The sequence below is a fragment of the Corvus moneduloides genome, chromosome 1 (genome assembly GCF_009650955.1).
Source record: "Corvus moneduloides isolate bCorMon1 chromosome 1, bCorMon1.pri, whole genome shotgun sequence".
NCBI lineage: Eukaryota > Metazoa > Chordata > Aves > Passeriformes > Corvidae > Corvus > Corvus moneduloides.
In genome coordinates, this window is record NC_045476.1 from 49,997,062 (window position 1) to 50,022,629 (window position 25,568).

Here is a 25,568-nt window from a genome sequence, read left to right on the forward strand (position 1 = left end):
AACACCACATCGACACCATAGGTCCTTGATGTTGCCACCTTTTCCTCTGCTGCACTCCTGGAGATCAGCAGCCCCCTCACTTCTAGCACACACTACACACAGCCCCTCCATTTGCCCAGACTCTGCCACACCTCAGGCTCTGCCTTGCTCTTCAGAGAGGGATGAGGCTGTCATCACTGGTCTCTTTCAAAATACTGTTGGTAATTTTGGGGTTGAGAGGAGCCTGCATGAGGCAAATCTGAAGTCAGATGGGTTTCTTAATGAACTCTTCTGTGGCTTTAGTAAGGCACTTCTGGGAAGAACTGATTGGACATAGTAACTCAATTTCAAATACTAAGATTAGACAATGATCTAAAGATAGCTATAGTTACATGGCTCTGTGGCATATCAAAGTTAAGTAAGGCAGAAAGGATATTTTTGTTAAAAATCAATATTATGACAAAGAGGTTAACCATAGACTGACAAAAAGCTGTACAGCCCTAGGATGCAGCGAAGGGGTTGGTAATCTGATTCTCTTCAGGGGGAAGGGAACAAAATGATTAAATGACCTTTGAAAATATTAAGATCTATGGATTGACTTCCTAGAATAATGAGATTAATATTTTTTCCTATTTATTATGAGTATCCTCTTCGGCTCCCCCTCCCCCTCAAAAACCCCAGATATGCAATTATTTAAAGTTGAAGTATATAAAATGGAATTTAAGAGCATAGACCTAAGGGGGGGGGAAGGCAGGCAGGAAGCCAGGAAGGCAGGCGGGCAGGCAGGTGGGCAGGCAGGAAGGAAGGAAGGAAGGCAGGCAGGAAGGCAGGCAGGAAGGAAGGCAGGCAGGCAGGCAGGCAGGAAGGAAGGAAGGAAGGAAGGAAGGAGGGAAGGAAGGAAGGAGGAAGGAAGGCAGGCAGGCAGGAAGGCAGGAAGGAAGGAAGGCAGGAAGGAAGGAAGGAAGGAAGGAAGGAAGGAAGGAAGGAAGGAAGGAAGGAAGGAAGGAAGGCAGTCAGGAAGGAAGGAAGGAAGGAAGGCAGGAAGGCAGGAAGGAAGGCAGGCAGGAAGGAAGGAAGGCAGGCAGGCAGGAAGGAAGGCAGGAAGGAAGGAAGGAAGGGCAGAGCTGCTGAAAGCAGGCCACTTTATCTAGCTCTTCTCCAAAACTGCTGAATATTCTTTCGGTTTCTTTCTGCTGCCAGACAAAAACCTTCTCTCTTGCACCTGGGGGAGGGGAATGGCAGCAGTTGGCTGCCTAAATCAAGCAAGAGAAGAAGCAAGATTTCAAGACCAAACAGAAGCAAAAGTGTGTGCCCCTGAAATGCCAATAAAATAATATTTACATGCATACATGCATGCAAGTGTGTGTGTGCCTGGGCACAGATACAGGTGTACATGCAGCATGTGCTTCCACACCTGTACATGTACACACACACAGAGCACAGCTAAACAATTGGTACTGGACATGCACTTCTCATGTCTTAGGGTGCTACGCAGTTCTATATTTGGTCAAGTTATGTGATGCCCATAAATCTCATGATTTTCCTTACCACATTTTAGGAAATACAGCTTCCTCCAAAATGAGATTTCTGGTTTTGTGAACACTCTTCCTGGTAGTATGACTAATGGTTTTATTAGCACAAATAAGCCAGGTTTTCTTTTTACTGTGCTCTGATCAATATGTGGTCATCTGTGTTTGCAGCCTTCTGGCTTGGCTTCATTTAGTATTTGTTCACTCTAGTGGAAGGAATATATATGCATACATGCATATAATCCCTTCTTCACTATGGGGTTTTGATACCTGGTTACAGCAATGTTAAGGGTAGTTATAAAGCTTATTTACTTGAATTCATTCAATTGTCTTCAGACTACTACACAACTGACAGCCTGGATTCCTGCAAACCCCTCTGTTGGCTTTGGTGATTTTTGTTTTGGTTTGGTTTTGACGGGGTTTTTTTTTGGTTGTTGTTAGGGGGTGGTTTTTTGGGGTTGGTTTTTTTTTTTTTTTTGGTGGGTTGGTTTTTTTTTTTTTTTTTTGAGTTTGGTTTGGGGTTTTTTTTTTTGTTTTGTTTGGGGTTTTTTGGTTTGTTTGTTTGGGGTTTTGAGGGGAAGGGTGGGGGGGTTTTGTGGAAAATTTGTACAGCTTAACGAGAACAAATCCTTCCAGAGTGCTTCTGTTCCAGTCAGGAAAGGAGTGACTTTGTTTACAGGCAGCTGAACAATTGCTGTACCCTAAGTGCCCCAGTGGGTGCCTGGTAACCACCTTTGGGCACATTCATACCCATGCAAGGAGGCTGCTGTGTGTTTTCCATGGGCTGCACAGGCACAAACACTCAGCCAGACCAGTGCTGCGGGGGGTCTGACACACTGCAAGCCCACACCCTGCTTTTCCTCACTGCAGCGTGATCGTCTATCCCTCCCTTGCCACGAGAGTTAGCTCAAATAGCAGAAACTGTGGGAAGCAGCTTGCCCCAGTTCTGTCAAGGACACTGGGGAACCCGTTTTGTACAGACACCGAGTTTCTTGATTGTGCTATCAGCACACACCCAGATTTCAGGAGATAAAATTAGTGATTCATGGCTAGACTTGATTGAAATCATGCTGATTTAGGTTTAGGTCAGACATTCATGACTGGAAATAAAGAGTGCTTTAAATAAAAAGGAGACTGTCTACAGGGGAGACTGCAGTAGGGTAGCTAAATGAGACCCAAATCACGCATGGAGGTTTAACTGAGTGAAACAGCTGTAAAGCCAATGCTGGGCTGTGGTTCACACTTCTTTTATCAAAAAAAATTGTCTTTTTGTTTGATACTTCAGTTTTCTTCCTATATGTTTCTTCCATCTTATTTTTTCCTTCCTTTGCACCATTTTCCCTGCAGTGGCTCACTGATGGGAGAAGTGCTGTGCCAATTATCTAATAAGAATCTGGCAGAAAGTCAATCACACTCAATGTATGACATTTAGAAAAAAAGCCTGAATTATGATTGAAAAGTCAGGAATCTGGTTATCCCAATAATGATAAAATAGCAGATTTCCTTTGTTAACATTCTCATCTTCAGGAGGGAGTGGGAAAGGACATGAAGGTGATTTGGGTAAATGCAATTATCCAAATATATTTATAAAAGGCAGATCTTTTTTTCCCCACCACCCACCTCGTGTAAGACAGCATATCTTGAGCTCAGCTTGTCAGTACCCACAGAGTCATCGCTGACAGTGCAGATTACACCTGTGGAACACAAAGCTCTTTTAAAGAATTCTGCTCAAAGAACTAAAATCACTGGTGTAACTCACTGCTAGGTGCCTGGCATACAGTGGTGAGTAGGAGACAACCCAGAGTTTCCAGGTAGCTGAGGGGAAGGTGGGGCTTTTTCCAGGAAACATTGCACACTCACATATTCCATCACAGACTGATATTTGTACTTGCAGAATACTCCAAGTACAAACACAGCTTAAACAGACCCAAAGGATGTGTTCAAATGGTGCAACTACCAGCCATCACAGCTTCCTGGTGCTAAAGAGGTCCTCTGTCCCCATCCAGTTCTGGGTGAACCTGAGTGCAGGGCTGCCCCAAAAGAACCCTGTTTGGATTCCAACCAGGGAAGTGTGAACCCTTCTCCATCCCTCTGAAACATTTTTCCCACCACACCTGGCAAAACACGGCCCCAGACAACAAGAAGGCAGTTTTGCAGTCAGTAGAAATACATGTGGTGCTCACAGATGCTGATGGTCCACCCGGTGCTGTGGAGGGGCTCCCCCCTTTGCTTATGGCACGGCTCTAGCACTGGGACTGACAGAAACTTCTCTGCAAAGTGTAGAGGTGTTAAGAAAATGTCAGAAAAAGACAGTTCAGTGACCACATTTTTCAATCTTAACTTGCAAATGAAAAGAAACATTAATTGTCTGTTTATGTCATCTCCTCCCACAGCTGACTGATGCAGAATACAGCTTAAGGTGGCATTAAAATGTAAGGTGGGTGTTATAATTTGCCTGAAGTAGTTTAGCAGTTTTTAGGTTTTGTTCCAGAAGTTATCTAAAGATTGTCATCCTATCGATGTCCCTGTAAGTCACCTACATCCTCTGCCATTCAGAATGGGAGTGTACAGCCTCATGATTTACAAGTGTTTCCAGCGATGACAATGCTTAGTACATGATGTTCATTGTTTTGCATAAAAAGCATACCAGAGGTGTGTAAGTATCAGAAACTGGTACTCTGCAAACCTCAGAGCCATGTTCTGCCTCAGGTTCACCAATGCCTTCTACCCGCATCCCACTTTCTTCTCTGTGGGAATTGTGCAGAAGCAGTGATGCTGAGGATGCACAGGCTGGTGCCCTCCATGCCTTTCTGGAAGTAGATTTCCAAACTCCTACTTAAAAACACAGGAACTTTCTTGATATTCCTTAAACAGTTGTGTTTCTGGCCTCTAGGCTTAACCTGATTAGTAGGAACACAGCATTTCACTGCTTTTTTTGCCCAGCACTGATGGGTACCTTGCAGCCTCAAACCAGTTCTTCAAGAGCCCGAGGATGACCCTGCCTCTCCTGCAGCACCCAGATGCTCCAGCTGAGTGCCCCAAAGCTGCCCACACCATGGTGAGTGAGGAAGGTACAAAAGAGCAGCTTGCAGCAAACCAAATGCAAGAGTGATCTTTTCCCGCCCATGAATCACCAGTCCTGCCGGTGCTCGCACGAAGGAAACAGCTGCAGCCACAAATCAGGCAACTTAATAGGTCATTGCACTCTCCAAGTATTTCCCTTCTAGCTTTTCTCTGAACAATACAGAAAAAATGTCTGATCACATTCTCTTCATTAAGGAGCAAGTGAGTAAATCTGCCAAAATATGCCATCCGCTCTGTGGCCGGTGAGGGGTAACATCCAGATCCTGTTAGCATCACTTACAGTGATATCACCACCAAAACTCCTCAGGTTTGTGAACTGGCTGTTTTTTACAGGCAGACAGCAGGTAATGGGGGAGGATTTGCAAAATTCCTACTTCATGCAAGCATAAAAACTATTAGATCTAATTATCTCAGTGGCAATAGATATACCACACTGTACCCAGAAAACAGGGAGTGTTTCGCCCTGAGAATCACCTGGGGCTGCCCAGGGCAGTGGTGCTGTGCCACCTGAACTGGCACTGATGGGCTGCATCTATTGTACCTACCCTGAAGCTGTGTAAAATTTACTTTTGGCTCCCTGCTAGGCTGCCTTTCACCATTTCACTGCTGGGCTGGGAGCCATATTGGCTTTGACAGTTCCCTGGCAAGCAAGCTGCGGCACTGTGGTCTGTCTTCAAGCAATTCCCACTCCAGGAAATGTAACACTATCTCCTTGTTTAATAGAATGTTTTGGGTTGAAAGGGACTTTAAAGGTCATCTGCTTCCAACCCCCCGTGCCATGGGTCAGGATACCTTCCATTAGATCAGCTAGCTCCAAGCCCCATCCTTTAATACTCCCAGGGATCGACCATCCACAGCTTCTCTGGGCAACCTGTTCCAGTGCCTTACCACCCTCACAGTAAGGAATTTCTTCCTTCTATCTAATCCAAATTCAGTGCAAATCTATTCCCCCTTGTCCCATCCCTACATGCCCTTGCAAAAAGTCCCTTTCTGGCCCTCATGTAAGCCCCTATTCAGTACTGGAAGGTGCTGTATGGTCTCCCTGGAGCCTTCTCTTCCCTTCTCAGCCTGTCTTCATAGCTCCAGCCCAATGATCATCCCCATGGATTCCTCTGGACTCGCTCCAGCAGATCCATGTCATTCTTGTGCTGGGGCCCCCAGAGTAGTACACAACATTCCAGGTGGGGTTTCATGTGAATGGAGCAGAGGGGCAGAATCACCTCCTGTGCCCAGCTGGTCACGCTGCCTTTGATGCAGCCCAGGACACATTTGGCTTTCTGGGCTGCCAGTGCACATCACTGGCTCCTGTTGAGCTTCTTGTCCACCAAGACCCCCAAGTCATTTTCCCCAGAGCTGGTCTTAATCCATTCTCCACCCAGTCTATACTTGTGCTTGGGATTTCCCCAACCCAGGTGCAGAACCTTGGACTTGGTCTTGTTGAATTTCATGAGGTTTTTTTTTTTGCACAGCCCCAACTCTCAAGCCTGTCAAGGTCTCTCTGGATGCCATCCCTTTACTCCAGAGAGTCGACTGCACCACATAGCTCAGTGTCATCAGCAACATGCTGAAGGTGCTCTCAAACTCACTGTCCATGTTGCTGACAAAGATGCTGAACAGTGACGGTCCCTGAGGAACGTTACTCGTCACCACGCTCCTCTGAAAACCCTCTTCTTCTGCAGCCCCTGGGAGATCAGGCCACCCAGGGACTGAGGAGTGAAACAGAAATTCCCACCCCTCCTCACACACAGTCTCCTCTGCCTGCTTGTGCCCTTCATACACACTCATTCTCAGGGCCCCACAGGGCAGAGGAGCACTTGCCTCCACTGAGCAAGGAGCAGTTTCGGGGCACTGAGCAGAGCAGGGCCAGCCTTTGTTCAAAGCAAAAGTGTCTTCAGCTGCCACAGTAAAAATGTAAAAGAAGAAAACATCGATGTGTAAGTGAAATTCAAGTCCATAATTTCTAAGACTGGGAGTCCTAAGAGGTTCTTCCCAAGAAAACCTAAATCCACTACATGACATGGGGAGCTTTTTAAATACAAATCTCTTGTATCCTGTTATTGAAACCTTTAGTTGCAAAGGACATCTCCACAGCATGCAGTGCAGTTTCATACCCATTATGGCCCAGCAGAATGCTGAATATTTGAGGGCATGTAAAGTAATTATAAAGTGGCTTTTATATGCCATTATGCCTGGCTTTCTGGAAAATATTCCCAGTGCCATTTATATTATAGCCTGGAGAGAGGTCAGTTTTATGCTTTATATTCTTCTCCTGAGCTGTACTTTTTAAACCAGAGGTTATTATAGCAGAGATGGGAAGAAATTTGGACCTTTTATACACAGAATACACAATATTGATGAAACTGCTTACCTAGACAGAAATTGCCACAGTGACACTTACAAATGGTCAGCTGAATTTAGTTCTATGTCTTTAATAGCAATCTATGCCAGATGGATTAAGAAAGAGGCATAAAAATCCTGAGATGTGCCAATATATTTTCCTCTAGTCTACTCACTGAAAGATCCCACTAGGGCTTTATTCCTTTTTTTTTGTTTGTTCAAAATTATTTTAGTAAGCAAACAGTAACATAACAAACAAAAAAGATAAAACCACAAAAATCCCATTATTTTGCATGACATCTTAGCACACAGCCCAGCCCTATATGATCCACAAAAGAAACAAATGCCCTTTTCAGAGGACACATACTGATTATCTGGGGTGCTGTTGTGCTTTCCAGTACAGCTTTTCTGGTGATGTTTACTTCTGCGCTGTGGGTGAGGATAGTTGAAAACAATCGAGATGTGAGAACAGTTGAACAAGGTGTGAGCAGTGGTATTACCATTACTGACAAACCACTGGCATTCAGCAGCAGTCCCAGTTTGGATGCTGAATGTCTGGGCTTGGCCAGCTGAACCATTCTGGTGAGGTAAAAGCTGTGTACAGTTTTGTCTCATGTGCTAACACGGATTTGAGAAAGAAAAAGGTCTGGGATCCTTTCTTTACAGCTGAGCAAAGCCATACACAGGGAAGGGAGAAGGCAGAGGAGAAACATCTATCTTCCAACTTAGTACCCAAAAATCACGAATCAGCTCCATTTTCCCTCTTTCCCATTCACTGTATAGAATTAAACCCCAAGGTATTTTAGCAAGTAGCAGGCCAGATCTTTTTGCAGGGCTATCCTGCCTGAGCATCTAGGCATGTTTCTGTTTCCTTCACATGCAGCTAGAAATATAACTGCTGAGAAAGGAAAATGAAACAACTAATTGACTGGTGATGTTCTTTTGTTCCCATGATTTTCATAAATCCACATGAACATAGATGCAGGTGTTACCTGGGCACTGGTGCCCCAACCAAAGTTCATGGAAGGACAAAGAAGGAGGGGGAAAAGGGCAGGGAAGGGGCTGATACCTGTTATTGTACCTGCCAGTGACTTGGCAGCCGCTTGAGGATGAAATCCAAGTTCACATTTAGTCTCATTTCATCTTTGATTATTGCTGACTCTCTTTCAATGAAATGTTCCCCCTTTGATTTTACACAGCCAAAAACATGTGTGTTCCCCAAAAATCACAGGACATAATGGTTTCCTAGAATAATATTTTACCTGCCTCTAATCTCTAGTGGGGTTCTACTCACAAGGTTTCCATGGCCAGCACAGCTGCTGGCAGAGATGGGCCATGCATTTTATTAAAGCTCAGAGGACCTTTGCTGGCCCCCAACGCAGTCATCACTCTGAATTTCAAAGAGTTGCTAGCAATCTGCTTTAATCAAAGTTATCCCTGTACCTTTGCAGTGCCAGCTGCCTGAAATGTGCAATACCCACAGGGAGACTAAGCCAAAATCTTGCTAAGACAGTAAGGTGCTCACCTTACATTGATCCAGTCCAATAGTGAGCTGATTTTTTGCTACGTCTGGCAACCATCACAACTCAGCATTCACCTTATGAGTCACTTCTCACCACAGTGAAAAGAGGAAAACACAAGTTCCTAATTGCTGCTTGATATACCACACAAATCTCCATTCACCCAAGATTTATGTTAAAATCTTCTACAACTACTTAAAAAAATATTTCAATTAATTCAATGTCAACTAATTAATTTCTGATATTTCCAAATGGCAATTTTCTATCTGATTTAGCTTTTCTTCGCATTATCTAATTGGATTACCTAACGGGAATTGTCACAACACTGCAACTTTGACAGAGATGTCTAAGCAGAGCTCTCAAAGGAGAGATACAACTTGGAGCGGGGGTTATAGTACCAGGGAAAAGCTCACCCTATTGCACTGTATGTGGAACAAGGTACTTCGAATTTAAAAGAACATGACTTTAGCACAGAAACCTATGTGGCTGGCAAAACCAACCCCCCTTACTTTCCAGTAACTTTAAAAGAGGTAAAAAAGCAGAAGAGAAATACATATTTTTCCATATGAAAACTGCTTTCTTTGTTGGCAGGCGTATTAAAATGAACAGGGACAGCAGAATGCTGGATAAATGCAGTCAATGCCTGTAAGCCAGAGTTGCTTGGATAATAGCTATCCAGCTGGTGAAGAAATTAGAAACATCAATCTAAGGTACCTTAACTACATTTTACACTAGAAAAATACCTGTAGACCCTCAGGTGCACTTGAAGAAGAAGAGCTTGCAATTTTGTACGTTTGGTTGTTGTGCTGTAGGGTAGCAGACGTTTCTCTGTGCAGCTTGGCCTGGGGACAGCCAATGTCCCTTTCAAAGCTTTTGAGTTTTGGGGTAGGTTCTCTATGAAGTGGTATCAAGGACAAAAAGAGTGTTAGCAGTCTAAGGAGAGAGGAGGATGACCTGGAGAGAAGTGATATGAACTGAGTGCTTGGAATTAGAGAGAGAAATATGCTTAAAAAAATTTAAGTATGGCAGCAGATTGTCTCAGCCCATTTCCTTGACAGAACATTAGGCTGAACCTCTTTTTTGTTGCAGGTAATTTTCAGGAGGGTTGGGCTTGTTGGTTTTTTTAAAGAAGATGGTAAATCAGCACCGATAAATGAAATGAAAAATTATTTCTTCCCACTTAAATGGAGCTTATTATTAATACCCAGGTCTGACTCACAGCACAGGAAATATATTTAATTCTCTGAGGCTATTGTGACAGTCACGATGAGCACTGAAGCACAGACACTCTGACGTGTGCCGAGCTGCGGTGAGCCTGGGTACCACCGTGAGTTTGCCTGTGGAGAAATGTAAAATGTATTAAATGTATTAAATGTATTAAATGTATTAAATGCTGGTTAAGACAGATAAGGCAGCCAATTTAACATGTGGTTTTAAGCAGTTCTAAATGCATTTCGTCTTTAAAGGCAAATTTAAGTTAAGGCCCTGGTGTAGCAACACAAAACTTCATGTCGAAAGTCAATAATTTTCTGCCATTTCTGATTGCTGACTTGAAACAAATGACTGCCAGAGCAAACAAATTATGTCAAAGTTTAAATGTTTCAAATGTGAATGCATTAAAAGCAAGTCAACATTTCTGATTGATCTGATTATTTAACTTTAACTCTTCCTCCTTAGAAAAAGCTGACCATACCAAACTGTGTTCAAATGTCTGGACTATTAATATTCAATTGATAACGTTTATTTCCTGATTTAGGTGACTTAATTAGAATCCACTTTCAAGGCTTACAATGCAACTGAACAAATGCTGGAGCAATTGTTTAAAAAATAAATGGTTACCACTACTGATAGAACAGGATTTGGAAAAGGGTGTGAGGAAAGACAGTATTTTCAGCTGACTTCAGTGGGGGTGATAGCTGAACCAGAGTAATCATCAGAAACATGGCAGAGTGAATGAATGGGTATAGTCAAGAGAATCATCCCTGGAAGAGTAGTCTGCATCATAAATGCAGAATAACATCAAATTGCAATCCTTTTCTTCCATATAAAAGAAAGTGAAACAAGAACAGAAAGTAAAATTATGCTTTTCAAAGGGAAAGAAGCTTGAAAACAGAAAGAAATTCTTTACTGTGAGGGTGGTGAGGCACTGCAACAGGTTGCCCAGAGAAGCTGTGGGTACCCCATTCCTGGCAGTGTTCAAGGCCAGGCTGGATGGGGCTCTGAGCAACCTGGTCTAGTGGAAGATGTCCCAGCCTATGGCAGGGGGTTGGACCTAGGTGATTTTGAAGGTCCCTTCCAACCCAAACCATTCTATGATTCTATGAAAACCTAACATAAAAACTCGTGGAAAACTAGTAAGAAAGATCTATTAAAGAGCCAGTCACCTACTTAGCACACAGTTGGCTAAACCCTCATTCTTAATTGATACAAACGTATTTATTTGACAAAGAGCATTTCACACTCTTGTACCTCCAGGAGAGGCTGCCAATTTAGAGCTTACTGGGAAAGTTGCTGTGGGAAGGCTGTTGTAGCTGTGTTCAGTATTAGTCACCATCAACTCTATCTGCAAGGGCACCTCATGGCTCCCCACTCCCATTTTACAGCTTACTGGGAAAGTTACAGCTGTGTTCAGTTTTAGTCACCATCAACTCTGTCTGCAAGGGCACCTCATGGCTCTCCTGCTCCCATCAATTCTAGTTCTTCAAAGGTGGAATGACTCCAGACACATTTCCATAGAACTTAGACACCTTGAGACTCACACTTGTAGGGCCTTGGCAGCCCGCAGCCCAGGACCTTCTATTGAATGCACAGGAAAACGAGATAAGGAAAGAAGCCTGAAATCTTCTGAGCTGGTTCATTACAGGCAGGTGGGAGCTGCTTGTAACTAAATATAGCTTGAAAGGTCTCTTGGCCTGGCAAAGACTGGATCATTAGAGAAAAGCAAATAACTTAGATAACGGGGAGCTCAGCAAACACACATATTAACTGGAAACAAGATAATGTTGCACTACTTGTTTTATATCATGTTCTTAATTGCAGTAATCCAAGAGTCTATAAGGGCAAGGCTGCAGGTGCAGTAGGACCGCTATAACTTACTTACCATTTTATTTATGAGCCGAGTTTCCTCCCACTTTCTCTCTTTGCACGTGGATGGAATATCTCTGTAGTCTAGATTTATTCTTTTTATTATGGTCTTACAGACTGGAGCACAATGAGCCCCATATCTGGAGTCTCCAGGTGCTGCTGTAATACAGATAAATAAATGACTGATAACAATACAGCCAGATAAATAAAATACACTGACCTGATATGAATTACTGCATTAGTTAGGCAATTTTTGCTCAGTAGCAATTTCTTACTCAGGGTACTAACAAAACCACCAAAGCAAAGCAAGAGTATTTTTTTTCATTACTGTGTGTTAAATTGCATTTAGTTTGCATTTAGTTTTCTACCTTTATGAAATCCATTTGGGAACTTTTTGTTTTCTTTACTGAAATCAGTGCTTGTCACACCTGGAATACTGTGTTCCGTTTTGGTCCCTGCTGTACAAAAAAAGATGTGGACAGGCTAGAGAGATCCAGAGAAGGGCCACAAAGATGATCAAAGGACTGGGCAGCCTGACATATGAGGAAAGGCTGAGACAAAAGGGTTGATTCACCCTTGAGAAAAGGCAGCTTTGGAGGACCTTATAACCATGTTCCAGTACTTAAAGTGCGGTTACTAAGACAATGGAGGCTCCCTTTTTACAAGCAGTCACAAGGAAAAGACACGGGGTAATGGGTAGAAGTTACTCTTGGGGAGATTCTGATTGGACACCAGAGGAGAAATTTTCACAGTAACAGTCAGCCACTCATTTTTTACAAGGAGAAGAATCTCTACAGGGAAGTGGGGGATTCCCCAACACTGGACATTTATGAGACTCAGCTGGACAGGCTGCTGGACCATCTTGTACCATGCTTTTGCCAAGAAAGGTTGGATCAGGTAATCCTTGAAGTTTCCTTCCAACCTGGTACTCTACAATTTTGTGATTGATTCTGGTGAATTTTTTCAAAATGTTTGTTGGCTTTTAGTGGCTAATGGTGATCAGGTGATAACGCAAGGGTAGCAATGGGAAAAAAGATACAGTGTTGGATTTACACAGGCAACCCTGAAGGTCAGGCAAGACATGTAATCCCATGGGAAACACAGAGCAAGTCAGTTCAGCTTAAAAATACCCCTCCCATGTGTGCTGAGTGCTCCTGGGCACCTCACCTCTTAAGCACCAAGGTGAGGGGTCAGCAGAGCACCAGAAGGTGACAAAAACAATTATGGAAAACACTTGATGCTGAACCTGAAACTTGATATTTATTTGCCAGATACCAGGTAAATCTCACCTCACCCCAACACAATGCCATGGGTTTGGGCAGCACTACCCACACCGGAGTACCACGATGGAGAGTCTTTTGGCACAGAGAATTTCAGGGCTGAAAGCATGGCAGTGGGCTAGGTTTGTAGGGATGGAGAGAGAAAAAGATAGAGAGCATTTCCTGTCTTGGAAGAGAAGACAGGTGGGATCATCTAGATCTCCTCTTTGGTTAAAACAAAGTTGGGCATACCTGTGATGTATTTTACAGAAATTGCCAAAGGTAAAGGTGGACAGTCTTTTAAATGTCTGACACCTATTTATGTACATTTCTCATGGTTTCAAACCCACAATAAATAAAGGAGAAAATATTATTACCTACTTTTATGGTTCTTCTTCTTGTTTTTCCTGGCACTTCCACAGATTCTAACATAAATTTCAGCCTTTGTTTTAGAAACAAGGCACTGTTTCTCATGGTTAGAGAGAAAAAGATGAAAAACTTAACCCTAAAGTCAAAATGCAGAAGCCATGCCAAGGAAAACTGGTATTTATCTTCATTTCACAGCTCATTTTTTAAGTCTATCCTCTGATTTGGAGAGCTGATACAATATTTTCAGTGTCCTGGCCTGTCAAGAGTGGTATATGAGGTCCACAAGGAAGATAAGCACTAAGCACACTGGGCACACAACATGGCAATGTTGTGTCTGCCCCAGAAAACAGAGGAAGATTTTAGAAAGAAAGTAATATCACAGAGTGGATAAATAAATATTGTGTGTTTTGCCTTGCTTCTGTCTTTGGCAGCTCATGAGGTAATAGCTTTTCTATACAGATCAGTGTTCTCAAAGTTCAGGAAAACTCAGGTAATTGAGTGGAACAACTCAGCACAAGTGTTTAGCATGCATTAATTCTATAACTCTCTTTCTCCACTAAGGTACATATGTGATGATAGCACAAGCAACATAAGATTAGTTTATCATTTTTATCATTATTGATACTACAATTTACATGGTCATTAGTGTATATAGAGAAATACTAAAAATTAGCAGGAATTAAAGATATTGTGTATCTTATATCTAAATAACCTTCAATTTTCATTTTAATAATTACTCAAAGCAGAGTACTCTATGTGTACTCTGCTGCAGCAGGTCCTGGCCTGAGGCTGAAGGACACCTGCTCACTCCAGCAACTGGTGGCCATCCTGAAGACCCTCTGAACATTATTGCCTTCTGCCGTGGGTGGCAATGGTTTGCTCCGTGCCTTGGGTTACAATGAAAAGGTGTAACCAAAAGTATTACCATCTTCATAAGCTGTTAAAACAGGTGGGGCAGTGTTCTTTATCTTCTCCAAGAGTCAGCCCTGATAACTCCCTCTGGGGGGCTATCTCCGCTAATGACTCATAGAATTACATCATCCCATTGTGAGATGCCCCACCCATGGGGAGGAACAAGACATTCCTACCTGTATATCATCTGAGGCTTGGAACACCACGGGGGCACTACCACTGGATTCACAGAGGGCAAGAGCTTGATACCCACCACTGGACCTCCAGAGAAAGATCAGATCTTTCTACAGGATCACCACTTCAACAAAACCACATCCATTGCTCCAACAGGCCTGTAGCCACCATTTAATCAGACTGCTACCACTCCTCTATCAACAGGGTGTCAGGTTGTATTCTGACTGTCAGTTTAGGTCAGTGTTTCTGTACTACTTTCTTTAATTTTCCTATTAAATTGTAGTTCTGACTTGGAATCTCCTGCTGGTTTGTTTTCGAACTAGTACACCCCAGGGCCCCCAATCATTTTTGTGACTCTAAATTGCTGTTAATCATCACAATTCCACGTGTAGCACTATGGAACCATCACCAAGTCTGTAAGCTGATGTATTGCTGCTGAAAGCTAAGTTTGCCAATTCCAGTGACAGCTGAGTGTTTTATGAAAAGGAAAACGATGCTGCGCTTCACTGAAGACAGTGTGACCACAAAAGCTGGCCAGTCCTGGTAAGCTGGTAACACTTTGCAAATGCATTTATAGAAACCTGGAACTTGGTTGCACTGAGCCATCTCTCTCCTGGGGGCAACAGCCATGTGGAAGCATTTGAAAAGTGGGAAGGAGATCTAAATTCATTAAACCTTCACCATTAAACCTTTTTTTTCCAGTTTGGAACATCTTTATGTGCTTTATTCTGCATCGTTTAGTCACAGTGTCTAAAGAAAAGAAGTGGTGTATCAGATGTATCAGGAACCAGCATTTGTGTCATGCACAGTCTGGGTCATGAGCATACAGCAAGATACACATCTGTGAACTAGAACCACTTAAGAACAAGGGGAATGTGCTGCCATTCTTATATTATACTACTTGGAGTAAAAACTTCAAGTGTCTAAGACCCCCACTAGGCTAGTGAGTAAACTTAAAAAATCCAAAAATAAGAAAATGTAAACCTGGACATAATTGGCCTTGTCCTTGTTCTGTGGACCTTCTTATGGTACAAACAGCAACCATTCATAACTCCCAATGAGAGAGGCATGGAGGGCAAGTACCCCAAAGTTTGGGATTTATCAGTGCGCTCCTTTGCAAGGCTTTAGGCAATGTTAGATGTATCTTTTCTGGCACAAATAATTGCAGTCTTGTCTTGTTTTACGAGTTACTTTAGATGTTATTTTCTGCTATTCTGCATATTGCCAAAACAAAGATGTTACATCTGTGTCATTTAAAATTACTAGTTCAGGCTTACAGCGAAGCATTAAACCAGTTTCGAGGAGTTAGCAGAATTAAGCAGTGACTTATTCCTTTGCATTTTGAAAATGCCTTTAATTTTATTACATTTATCAATGTACGCACTAAATAAGTTTTTTAGCATGGCCATTCTGAAAAATTGCCTCTCAGAACACTATTTTCTGAGGTTATGCAGTCTGCAATAAATTATTTTAAGCAGTTTTGAGCTAAGTCTGAGGCCACAATAAATGGTCTTTATCTTACTTTGCACAGTAATTACTGTAATAACCGTGACACCATTGCTGTCCACACTACTTCACACTACAGGGAAGTTATAATTCAGTTTTAATAGTTTAAAACAATGCTTTGTTATACCAATGACATGGTTGTTTGTTTTCATTTAGTATGTTATATTTTGGAATGCAGAAATAATTTATTTAAATAAAGGTATATACAAATATGATGAAGGAGAAACTCTACAGAGTTCAGTACAATGGCTGCATGCACTGGGGATGACGCTGTGATTTGCTTCAGAGGCATGGAGTATGAACTGAAATCTAGGAAAAGTTTTGAAGATGTGCTGAAAATCCCATCACCACACTGAAGGGTCTTCAAACCTGCAACACATATTTTGAATAAAAAAACCCACATTAAACACATACCAAAGCCCCCTCTGAAAAAATTTGATGTTAAAACTGACTAAAATTTTCATTAATACCAGCAATGAGGAATATATATGCATATTTTCAGTTTAAGATTGTATATGTGACTCCAACAAAAACAGGTGCATTATGAATTGCCAAAAATCTGTACTTTGGTACCAGAACTTGCCCCTACATCCTGCTACCCTGGTAATACGTTTTACATGGTTGAGACTCACTACAAACCTGCTTTACATCATCAAATAGCACTTAGTGAAATTAAGCTAGAAAACTGTATGTTGAAATACAAATTTCTTAAAGATTTTTCACTCTAACTCAGGAGTAAGCAACTTCCAAAGAGAACTCACTGAGCCAAACAAAATCGCATCATGCTGTAAGCACCTTCAAACAAAACCCATGTTCAAAGCCACTATCCTAAAATATTGTTGTGGTATTCTACTGTTCAATATCAAGCATTTGAAATTTATTGAAAAGGGTGCTGAGGGCAGGATTTTATCCAGAGATCCTCTGTTTGCAAACAGATGTTTTGTCTACACAGGAGGAAAGGTAACAAGTAGGAGAACATAGAAAAAGAACAGGAGAAATGCATTTGCCATAATTTTTCCTATCTAAAGAGATGCACATAAAGTCTTGATTAAATATCTAGTCTGCCTCCACAGTCAGTGGAGAGACACTGACACCTTAGAGGGCAACTGAGACCCTGCCCATTTTAGGAAGGAAAGCTTGTTCTGGAATTACCCATCCCTCTGACTGACTGCAGAGGCAACCTAGACAAGTACTTCATACTAGATATCTAATTTTTAAAGAGGCATTATCAGGAGATATACATCCTATTACCAAGTATGAAACATTTTCTCATCACTCCACAAGACAGACAAAATAAGAAACATGCCATATCACATGCTTCTGTCATAAGAACTTACTTGTACTCAGACCAAGGCACCTCCTTTTTTTAATCTTTAGCTTCCTATTCTGTAATTAGTTTCTCAAAGCATCTCTCTAACCTTTCTTCATGTTGTCAGGCATACACTCAGACTACAAAATCCTTTGGGGTGTATTTCAGTCAGCAAAACTGTAATGTCAAACCAGGCTGGTCAAGCTGAATACAATTAAGTCATTTATTATTATCTCAGTGTTTAGTTACAAAGTTCAGTTCCTGACAACTCATGAGGTATCTCTGTCTGTCACTGACTCACTGGGTGCAAATTACACCTGCTCCATAACTAGCTTTGTGTGTAACTATTTCTAAAACAATTTAAATTTGGAATAATAGCAGTCTGCCTTTCATTCATTCAGCCTAGCTTCCTCCAGGAGGAAGGCTTAGGCAGCCATGCTGTGTGTGTCCAGCTGTCCAACCCTGTGTGGCTCTCCTAACTTCGCCCCCCAGCTTTCACATCCTTTGGACAATTTCAACCAAGTCAGGGAGAGGTACACTGATTTTAGAGATATTAGGTCCCAATGTGCCATGGAACACAGGACTGGATAGAAAGAAAATTTAATTGTGTCCTCACATGGAGGAAAAAGTTGGAGTGGGGTTGAGAATCCATACAGGGTTTTATCCTAGAAAACATATCCATAGGAAACTAGGCATTATTGTTCCCAGTACTCACATAACTGTCAGCAATGAGTGAAAAATACCATACTCAGTTTAAAGTGCTGTTACGGGGGTATGAAATAAAAATCTACTTCTCATCAATTCTTGATCTTAACTGCAGACTACTTGGTTATTTTCCTCATGAAGTTTTGCTCCCTGGTGTGTTATAAATAGCATTATTGAAACAATAATAATAATCATAAAGTTTTGTGATGGAGGGGTGAAAATTACAGAGAGTATTAGACTATTAGCGAGATATATTAGAGTATGAGCACTAACTACCCTGTGTGTTGCCTCAAATTCAAGGCAGTGGAAATTTCCCATTATGTGAGGGCTCTGCCTTGTCATTACCAAACACAAAATAGTCTAATACATTTCACTGCACTCCATGCAGTTTTTTAGATAAGCATCTGCAGAGAAAATTGCATCCCCACAGCTGTGGTTAGTCATCAAACCATCAGACAACGCTCTCCCTACACACAGAACCGTGAGTCTCATGGGCAATGTCCCTGGATGGTAGTAGGAATTTTGGGTCACCTGTCAGTGTCATGATCATGCCCTAAATTCAATGCTACAGGCTATTATGTTTAAGTACTCAACCAGTCTAGTTGAGCCTTTGCAGAGCACTTGCTTGTAGACTCCTGAGAAGACAACTGCAGAAAACATTTATTTCTGCAGTAGAAGTTTTGCCAGCAAACTTCAGACCATCAGTAAAGGCTTAAACTGAGCTCATTCATGCTGGATTGTGAGTAAAACTTTTGTTTTGATTGTGAGTAAAAATTTTTCTTCATGAGCCAAAACTCCCTCTGCATCTTACCTTTTCAACACACTCACTTTTCAGCTGTGTAAATTGTAGTCACTACTACAGTATCTTACATCATGGCTGAAGTGTCATTACCTAACTAGATAAATACATTATGTACATTTGGAACCCCAGTGTTGTTTGAAACACCACTGTTACTTCAAACCAAGTGCAAATGGAAATAAAAAGGCCTTTTTTCCCTTTGTAAAATATTAGATACAAAACCAATGTGAAATACTGTATTTTAAAGACAAGTCACCTCTGTGCATTTGTGCATGAGTTAACGTATGTGCATATTTACCACTTACACATCATCAGAGGAAAAATTCAAACCTGTGTGAGCAGCAAATGAGTAGCAATATGCTGTCTTTGGTGCTCAAATATGTCAGGAATCATCACCAGACATCGGCATACAATTCTATGTGAAAATGCCCAGAATGGGGCAAGTGTCATGGCAATGCTTCCCTTCCTCTGAATAAGAGGTATGGCCCACCCCCAAAATCAGGAAAAGAGGAGTCTGGACTCTATCATATCTGGTAAGGCACTTCTTGCATTCATAGATGGTGCTATCTCTTAAAAAAAAAAAGGAATTAAAGATGTTTTGCTTTAAGGACATGATTAGCCAGCTGTTGGTGGCACGTTTTCTCCCTGTGAAACATATTTATTGATAACAAATGAAACCGTTAAATCCAAATGAGCTCTTCATACATACCTGGATCTAGGAATGTTTTCTGTGCTTTCCCTCAACAAGAGGTCTGAGATCAGTGTATCTGGGCTTGATCTCTTTCCATATCTGAGGAAAAATTTTTAAAAGTTGTATTTTTGTATATGTCAGTTTTTACAAATGAAGACTGAGCACAGAACCATTAGTGACTTTTTTTTCATTAAAAAAAAAAAAAAAAATAGAACAGACATAAATACCACTTTCCAGCAAGAATTTTAATTTGGCTTAGCCATGTGAGTGAATGTTCATTCTTATTTCATTTCCATATTTTTCTACATTTTTCCCATAATTATTTTACATTATAATATTGAAAAACTCTGAATATTTCTCAATTTGATGGCTGCTCCTGCATACTCTAGGACCTTACACCTTACTGATGTGAGCATGGAGGAAGAGGAAAGAAGCTGTGCATGATCTGACCTCCAAGCATGTCATTCCTGCCTGCAAACCAACTTCCACCATCCCATTAACTTTCTCATTGGTTTAGATGATACTTATCCTTCATCAGGAAATTATGCAAGTTTTTTTAAGATAGCCAGTACACTTGGGGCTGCCCAACACATAGCACATTAGGTTGCAAAGACTGAGCTATCCCAAGGTAATCATCTTAAACTATGTGGCTGTGGGAATGAAAACTTGCTCATTCAGAGTTCTTCTTCAATTAGATGGGATATAAGGGGCTACCTTTGTCCTATACTTACACAGCAGCTGGCTTTCTATTTGCCTTTTTTTTTTTAATCCTGAATACTGTACATCAGTCAACAGTTAAAAGTACTGCAATTTCCATTACTTGGGAAGGAATTCCATCTCTTTTCCTGGGAAAACAGAAGCAGCAGTGAGCAGCCTGCTTGAGAGGCATTTCACCACTATAAGGATTCATTAGCCTAAGAGTGATAGCTATGAGCAAATGCTCCCTTGGTTGGAAAGAATTAAGATCACAGTTTAACTTGTGTATGCAATTTTATTCTGAATCACAAAGTACATTAGCAGCTTTTGTGAATGCTGCTTGAGTGAAATTCTGATTCCAGAAAAATCAAAGGTATAGTTAAAGACTTAGATTTTATGCACTGCTATCAAAATGTTTCTCCAGTGACCCCAGTCATTCCAGTGGTTTAGATTTGGAAAAAGAAACCCAACCCAAACCTTCCCAAACTACACTTAAAAAGCTAACAGTGTTAACTGTTGATTGCATAACTTCCTTAAAAGTGGAAACATATCTCACTTTTCAATCCTTTTATTCAATTCTTTGTATTTTTTGTGGGTTTTTTTCTTTAATCATTTTAGTGCATCACCTGTGCTCCAGAAAGACAAAGCATCAGTTTCAGAAAGTTAAATTTTTTAATCTGAGCTGACTGAAAGCAGGTATTTGAAAAGAACCAGTCAGACATAGTAAAATGCTATTACAATAGCGCAATCAGGCACGATGCTGAATCAAATACCTTGCACTTCATCGCCACCAAGGGATTTCTTTCTAGTTCCCTGCTCTGATTAATATGGATGTGACCTGGACTTCAACTGAGGAGGAAGCTAATTTTCTGTGATTAAAGAAACTAATTTAACAAACCAAAGCTTGCTCTAGCAGCTCACACTTGGACAAAACTCCCACTAATCTCTCAGGAAGTTTTGCCTGAATAAGAAATAGGTAGCAACCACCTGGAGTGCAGAGATTCACTCAAATAATGAAGACAACTGTGTTGGGGAGATATATCTCATACGAGACACTTCAGCATCTTGGCTACTCTGTGCTACTACCTGTGCTGGATGGATCCATCACATCCTCACTGCAAAGCTGCACACAAGGTGTTCACTGACTGCAACCAACTGGGCTGCCCAAAGGACATCCATTCTTCCTTTGTCAGTCTCCTGTCTACCCTGTCATTTTGCCCCTGGGAAACATCCATGCTACCAGCTTACTAAATAGGGGCCACTGACAAAGTCAATCTCTTTTTCCTGATGCAAATACCTTGAGACGTCTTTGCTCCAGCTGCTTCGTGCCTTTCCTTGCTCTGAGATACACATTTATCAAAAATCATGGCTGTTTTAAAAGACTTAGAAATACCGTGATTCCAAGACAGGTGAAAATACCTGGTCAGTTTTTATACTCCATTTGAGACATCAAGGCCTACTTTGGGGCATGCTGATAACCCACAGCTCCAGCTGAAGTCAAAGAGATTTAAGGAGTAAACGTTCTTATTCTGAATAAGGATGTAGTGTGTCAGGCTCAGCAAAATCTCAAAGCTTCCGATGGACGCTTGGGTGTTAGCACTCAAAGCCCATCAATGTCCAAAGCTGGCAACACTAGCTGACTCATCTCAGAAGCATCTGTGGGTCTGATTCAGAAAACTGTCCAAAACCCAAAGCCCTGGAGATCTGCCCCCTTGCCCATTAAAGGGTGTGGCATGAAGCAGGAGCAGCAGCACTGCCCAAGTCATACACACTTCCATATACTCTCTGCCCTGCCTATAGTTCAAGCCATTTCCAGCAGGAATGGCCTGACTGCTTTGCTACAGCACAGAAGAGCCACAGATTCATGAACAAGCTGCAAGTGATAAGGAAAGAATATAGTTTGTTAGCAAGAGGGAGTACAGGTAGCAGCAAGTAGCAGGAGGAGGAAGAGTCTGAAAAAAGCCTCCTGAACAGTGTGGTAGAGGGGTATGAGGAAAGGACCACAGGACAGCTCTGGAGACAAAGCTGGAACTAATTCAAAGACACACAGACATCTGTAGAGTAGGAGTCTGCATCTGTGCTGGGCTCTCTTTTAAGTTACAACGACCTGGCACAAAAGGAAAAAGGGATCTCATCAGAAGCAAGAAGCCTGAAACAGGTCTCATGACCTAAACCATACAAGTACCTGTTTACCTCAGGTAACCTCAAAGGCATATTAAAGCTGACAGGCATTGGTCTCTAAAGCTGAGATGGATCTGAAGAAGAATTTCAAAGGAGAGAGGGAGCAAAGCAGCCAGATGGACGAGGTTTAAAGACAAGAAGAGAAGGATGATTTGGAAGGAAGAAGGTTCACTGAGCTCAGGTGACGACCCTGTGGGTCACAGTAGTTTAGAGGGGAATGGCACTCAAATGCTTGAGTCAGGCCAGAAGCAGAAGGCAGAAAGATGAGCTATGGGGGCAGGAGGGGGGGTATTCATAATCACAAAAACATCAAAGGTGGCAGGACAGATGAATCTGAAGAGAAAAAAGCGTCGATCTCCTCATCTCCTCCTTTGCCAATGTGTTCTTACTGCTTCACCTCACCAGCTACATGCACCAGGTCTGGTGAGATGCTGAGCACAGCTTCTCACTGACCCTCAGGAGGAGCAGGGTGAGCTCCTGGACCCCATCCCCGTGTCACAGGGCTCCCAAGCAGTACCATGCACAAAAAGCAGAGATAAAAATCTGTAAGAAGAGAGACAACTTTGAGCACATCTGCTGAAATAGACCAATCAATCATCCTTAGACCTGTCCAAAGTGCTTCAAAAGCAATTCATTTTGCAAGTGACTGCGTCACTGGTAAAACAGGAAACCTCCAGGAGTTCAGTTAAGCTTTCGAAATGGAGGTGGCAATTGCTTTATTTCTGGACTGTTAATGGAAACAGCACACCTTTTTGGTTTTTTAGTTAACCTGTGCAGTCAACTTTTAAATGTGTATCACAAAGTTTTCATTGTAGTGCTTTTGTCTGCTAATTTTCTTGTCCTTCCAGGTCAACTCTATTCCTTTAAATATACGGGTGGTTAGGAAATATGAGTAAAAACTAAAGAACAAAATTTAAATTTCATCCACCAGAAACAATAACTATTTCAGTTCATTTCAGATCCCAAATCCACACAAAAGAACGAAACTGGTTTCAGTCTCTAAGTTGTGTACTTACAACTCATGAAATTGGGATAAAAGCTACACGGTCAACATTAAAACACACAGGGCACACACCAGAAGTGGAGGCTGAATAGAGAAAGGGGTGGGGGGGGGGGGGTGGTCATTTGGTTTGGTTTGGATTTGGGATTTTTTTTTTTAAATATGACCTAGATTTGGACAGGAGCCACCTTTGAAACGGGAGATGAAAGAAAGAAAAGAAGGGATGAGACACCAGCCTGGAGATCCCACCACATGCAAGAGGGAAAGGGCAGTAGAGGCAGAATTTGAGGATTGGATTTTTTTAGCAGTAATCTAGACAAAAGGTTATTTGAGCGCAGACTGCCACACAGAAGCATGCCTCACACAGGAACCAGTTGTGAATATTGCTTTAAAAGTTCAGGACTGAAGAGCTGGATTTCTATCAGCCCCTTCATCCGTCTTATGCTATTAGTGCACTGACAGTGTTATGGGCTTGCTGGGAAAGCTCTCAGTTACATGATAGCCAGCCTTCTAATTTAATTATTCAGAATTCTAGAGGGACAGATGAAAACCTAATTTTAGACCTCTCATCTGGTTTTGATATTAAACAAATAGATAAATATGTCAAAGCTCTTCTGGGTCACACACTATTGTGGGACCTCAAGGGAAACTTCTATCAATCCCACAGGCTAACTGGACAGATGATTTTTTATCAAAGAAGATTATTTTTTTATAATAACTTGTCCTTTTTTTTTTCAGGCTGAGCCTTTATGTCTACTTTAACAAGCACGGTCAACCCAGAAAGCCAGCTTAGAGCCAGGTAGGCATGGGTTCACACTCTTTTCTCTTTCAGACTGGGCTTAAGTTCTTGATCTTGAAAGAGGTTTTTGTTAAGACTGGTGGGTTTTCTGGCACTCACAGCTGCATGAAGTAGCCTACAAACCACAAAACATCTGAATTACTACATCCCCACAGTGGGCACTTTTTCTCACTAAAATCTTCATTGGACTCGGTGGCAGCAACAGAAGTGGGAAACTGCTCCTACTGCCCTGTCTAGCTCTCTCCAGCTCCCAGGTTAGTTACCTTTCCCATTGGGGAGGCTCTCCCTGTACACGCTGCCCTGTGGTTCGTGCTCCTGCCTACCAGCCTGTCTGTGCCAGAGCTAGAAGAGGCTGAGAGAGCAGAGGCAGCACTGACCCCTGCCCCTTTTGACAACTTGGCGGAAATTCAGCTTTGAACCCATCGGCAACTCAGGGTTCCACGGGCGTTGCTCTCTAAAAGGAATCTGTGCACCACGTCTTCATCCGTGTCCTTGGCGAAAGCAGGGAGAGACACCCAGTGAGAGGAGGCACCCCACCTCCCTCCCCTGAGCCTCGCCAAGGAAAAAATCAGCCCGGGGAGTGGGAAAGGGGGATGTCTGCCGTCCCGCTCTGCCTACCTCTGCCTGGTGATGAGGTTGATGTAGTGCCTCAGCGCCGAGTAGTATCTGGCCATGTCCTCTGCGGGAGCGTCCTCGCCGGGGCTGTCCGGTTTGGAGGGGTACGCCTCTGCCAGCGTCCCCAGGCAGACCAGCAGCGACAGAGCGAAAGTCAGCACCGACACCCACAGCCTCACGGTGCCCTGCATCTGCACGGCGGGGCGGGATGGATGAGAGCTGCCGTCAGCACCTGCCCCGACGGCGGGAGCAGCGCGGCCGCCCCAGCGCAGCCCCTGACCGGCCCGGACAGTCCCGCGTCCCCCTTCCCATTCCCATCCCTGTCCCCACTCCCGTGCCCGCCCCGTCGCGGCACTTACGGCGGCGGCTGCAGCGGAGCGGCTCTCGGCAGGCGAGGCGCGTCTGCCCGTGCGTCGGGGCTCCCGAGTGCGGGCTCCGCGCCCCGCCGGGGTGTTTTAAGGCTTCCCCGGCAGGCAGGAGGGGCCTCGGGCGATCACGCCTCGCCGGCTCCGGTCCCCCCCGCCCCGTTCTGCCTGCCCCTGCCCCGGGAGGGGCACGGCGGCCGCGGCCGGGCGGGGCCGGGCGGCACCGAGGGGGCGGGCGCTGCCGAGCCCCGCCGCAGCCCCCGCACCGCCCCCGCCGCCCCGGGGAACCCCACCCCCGGGCTGCCCCCGGGCTCTACTCCCGGGACTTGCACCCTTCTTCAAGTGTCCCGGACCGGCTGTGAGAGCCCGACTGTACCTGTGGAGCCGCCGTGCTGCCCGGTCCCCGAGTTCCCCGGGGAAAGGGAGCTCTGGGGAACGAGTTGGCCCCCCTCCTATAGGACTGGAGGGGCCCCAAGCTTGAGCTTTGTAGCAGTGGTGCTGCCGGACATAAAGCCAAGAAAGCAGGACGGTTTGGGACAACCAAAAGTACCAAATCAGTGCCACAGGCTCAGACATCGTACCCAATAAATGGGTAATTAGAGACCTACAGAATGGTTTGTGTTGGAAGAGACCTTAAAGACCAGATAGTTACAAA

At 43.1% G+C, this 25,568-nt stretch overlaps 1 protein-coding gene across 1 annotated transcript; it reads right to left on the reverse strand.

Moving 5' to 3' along the window:
• Positions 1–15,820: 15,820 nt before the first annotated feature.
• NPY (neuropeptide Y) lies at positions 15,821–25,027 on the reverse strand. The gene is made up of 4 exons (XM_032109582.1): positions 24,908–25,027; positions 24,552–24,739; positions 19,276–19,356; positions 15,821–16,122 (listed from the first exon to the last, which is right to left on the reverse strand). Exons 2-4 carry the CDS (start codon positions 24,737–24,739, stop codon positions 16,098–16,100), a joined length of 294 nt encoding a protein of 97 aa, XP_031965473.1. The 5' UTR covers positions 24,908–25,027; the 3' UTR covers positions 15,821–16,097.
• Positions 25,028–25,568: the final 541 nt, after the last annotated feature.